Source organism: Egretta garzetta, unplaced genomic scaffold (genome assembly GCF_000687185.1).
Source record: "Egretta garzetta isolate BGI_Z169 unplaced genomic scaffold, ASM68718v1 scaffold270, whole genome shotgun sequence".
Lineage (NCBI taxonomy): Eukaryota > Metazoa > Chordata > Aves > Pelecaniformes > Ardeidae > Egretta > Egretta garzetta.
The window spans coordinates 983,951-985,771 of record NW_009258274.1 but is presented as its reverse complement, the minus strand read 5'-3'; the positions used below and the strand labels follow the sequence as shown (position 1 = coordinate 985,771).

The 1,821-nt window shown below is 56.6% G+C and overlaps 1 protein-coding gene across 3 annotated transcripts in view; it reads right to left on the bottom strand.

The window, feature by feature from the left end:
* Window positions 1–141: 141 nt before the first annotated feature.
* ANXA6 (annexin A6) overlaps window positions 142–1,821 on the bottom strand; it is an 18,289-nt gene continuing 16,609 nt past the window's right edge. For all 3 annotated transcript variants that reach the window (XM_009635404.2, XM_035891188.1, XM_035891195.1), the window contains 3 exons: window positions 1,583–1,641; window positions 699–821; window positions 142–379 (listed from right to left, as the gene is read on the bottom strand). In XM_009635404.2, coding sequence (XP_009633699.1) covers window positions 320–379; window positions 699–821; window positions 1,583–1,641 — 242 coding nt within the window. In that variant the 3' untranslated portion in view covers window positions 142–319. The remainder of the gene's footprint in view (window positions 380–698; window positions 822–1,582; window positions 1,642–1,821) is intronic.

Genomic DNA, 1,821 nt, shown 5'->3' with positions numbered 1-1,821 from the left:
TTGCCTCAGGGTCAGCAACAGTAAGGTTTTATTTATGAGATTTAAAACTGTCTTTTCCATCTGGATAAATTCCTGGGTTAGTGGCATGTTTGGGTATGCATTATTTTGCATTGAGACAGACAATAATCCCCCGACCCAGACCCCTCTGCTCCCTTCCCCAGGACTCCCCGGCTTGCATGTGGTGCCACTTCCCAGCACAAAGTGAGTCGTTCTCTGCAGGGCACCGAGTGTCCCCTGAAGCCCCCGAAGCTGCAGTGACATCAAGGCGGTGGGTGCGTGCGTGCTGGCTCAGACACAAAGAAGGGGCTCCTGCGGCCACCTAGTCCTCCCCCCCGCACAGGGCCAGCAGAGCCTTGCGGTAGTCACCGGAGGTGTCCTTCTGCAAGAGGGAGACGCAGGTCAGAGAACCGCCTACTGCTGCCTGCCCTGGGGAAGCCCAGCTCAAGGCTCTGGGCAGGGGGAAGACATAGCTCCATGCCCTGGCCACCCTGCAGGCATCCATGTGGCAGTGGAAGATGTCAGCACATCCCCTCTACAGCCAGACCTGCCCACACTGGGGCTGGTTGGGGCAGGTTCCCCCTCCCCGGGGCAATGCTCAGCCCCCGTGCTGCTTATGGCTCAGGTCCCTGCAGGGCTCATGGCCAGGGCTCAGCCAGACAAGGTGACAAAGCTGGGGAGGGATGCCCATGTCCCCTCACCTCGATCATGTGGTGCAGCGATTTGTCAAACAAGTCTATGAATTCGCCCCGGATGTTGAACAGGTCGATCTCGCTCCGGGAAATCATGATCCGGGTGAGGGTCCTCTCATCCGTGCCAGCACCCTGCAAAGGGGAGCTTGAACAAATAACCCTGGAGGGACTGGGGCTCAGGGACCCTTCCAGCATCTCCAGCACAGTCCAAGTTGGGGATTGGGTCCAGAGGGAGCCATGAAAATTATCAGAGGGCTGGAGCACCTCTCTTGTGAGGAAAGGCTGAGACAGTTGGGGTTGTTCAGCCTGGAGAAGAGTATGCTTTGAGGAGACCTTATAGCAGCCTTTCAGTACTTAAAGGGGGATATAGGAAAGACCTTTTAGTAGGGCTGCGGTGATAAGACAAGGGGTAATGGTTTTAAACTAAAAGAGGGCAGATTCAGACGAGATACAAGGAAGACAGTTTTTACAGATAGGGTGGTAAAACAGTGGCACAGGTTGCCCAGAGAGGTGGTAAATGCCCCAACCCTGGGAATATTCAAGGGCAGGTGGGATGGGAGCAACCTGATCGAGTGGAAGATGTCCCTGCTCACTGCAGGTGGGTTGGACTGGGTGACCTTTAAAGGTTGCTTCCAACCCAAACTATTCTATGATTCTATGATCCTTCGACATGTGCTGGGCTGGCTCCTGGCAAGACGCAAGCCTGCTGCATCTCCTGCTAACCCCAGAAAGCTGATTCGGTGTTGGTTTGAGCTCAGCCCTGCCCTGCTCCCTCGGGGATGGCTGGGGGACAAAACCCACTACTGCCATGGGGTTAAGTCAGAGAGTCCAAAGGGTGTCTTCCCAGCATAGCCCCCTCCCGCAGCCCGGCCCCAGGAGAGCCCCGTCTGTACCTTCATGGACTTGTAGAGCTTGTCAGCGAAGAAGGCCGGCTTGTTCTTCACACTCCGGACTGCAACACAGAAGGGAGAGAAAGTGGACTCCTGGCTTGCAGCACCCAGGGGACAGATCACAGCCAGGAGCTCTGCCACCCATTGGGTCAGCTGCAACCCCCTCCTTGGTATGGGGGTGCAGGCTTGGCCCCACAGAATGCCCTATAAATGCCCCGACCCCACGCCACGCTGGGAGTGTC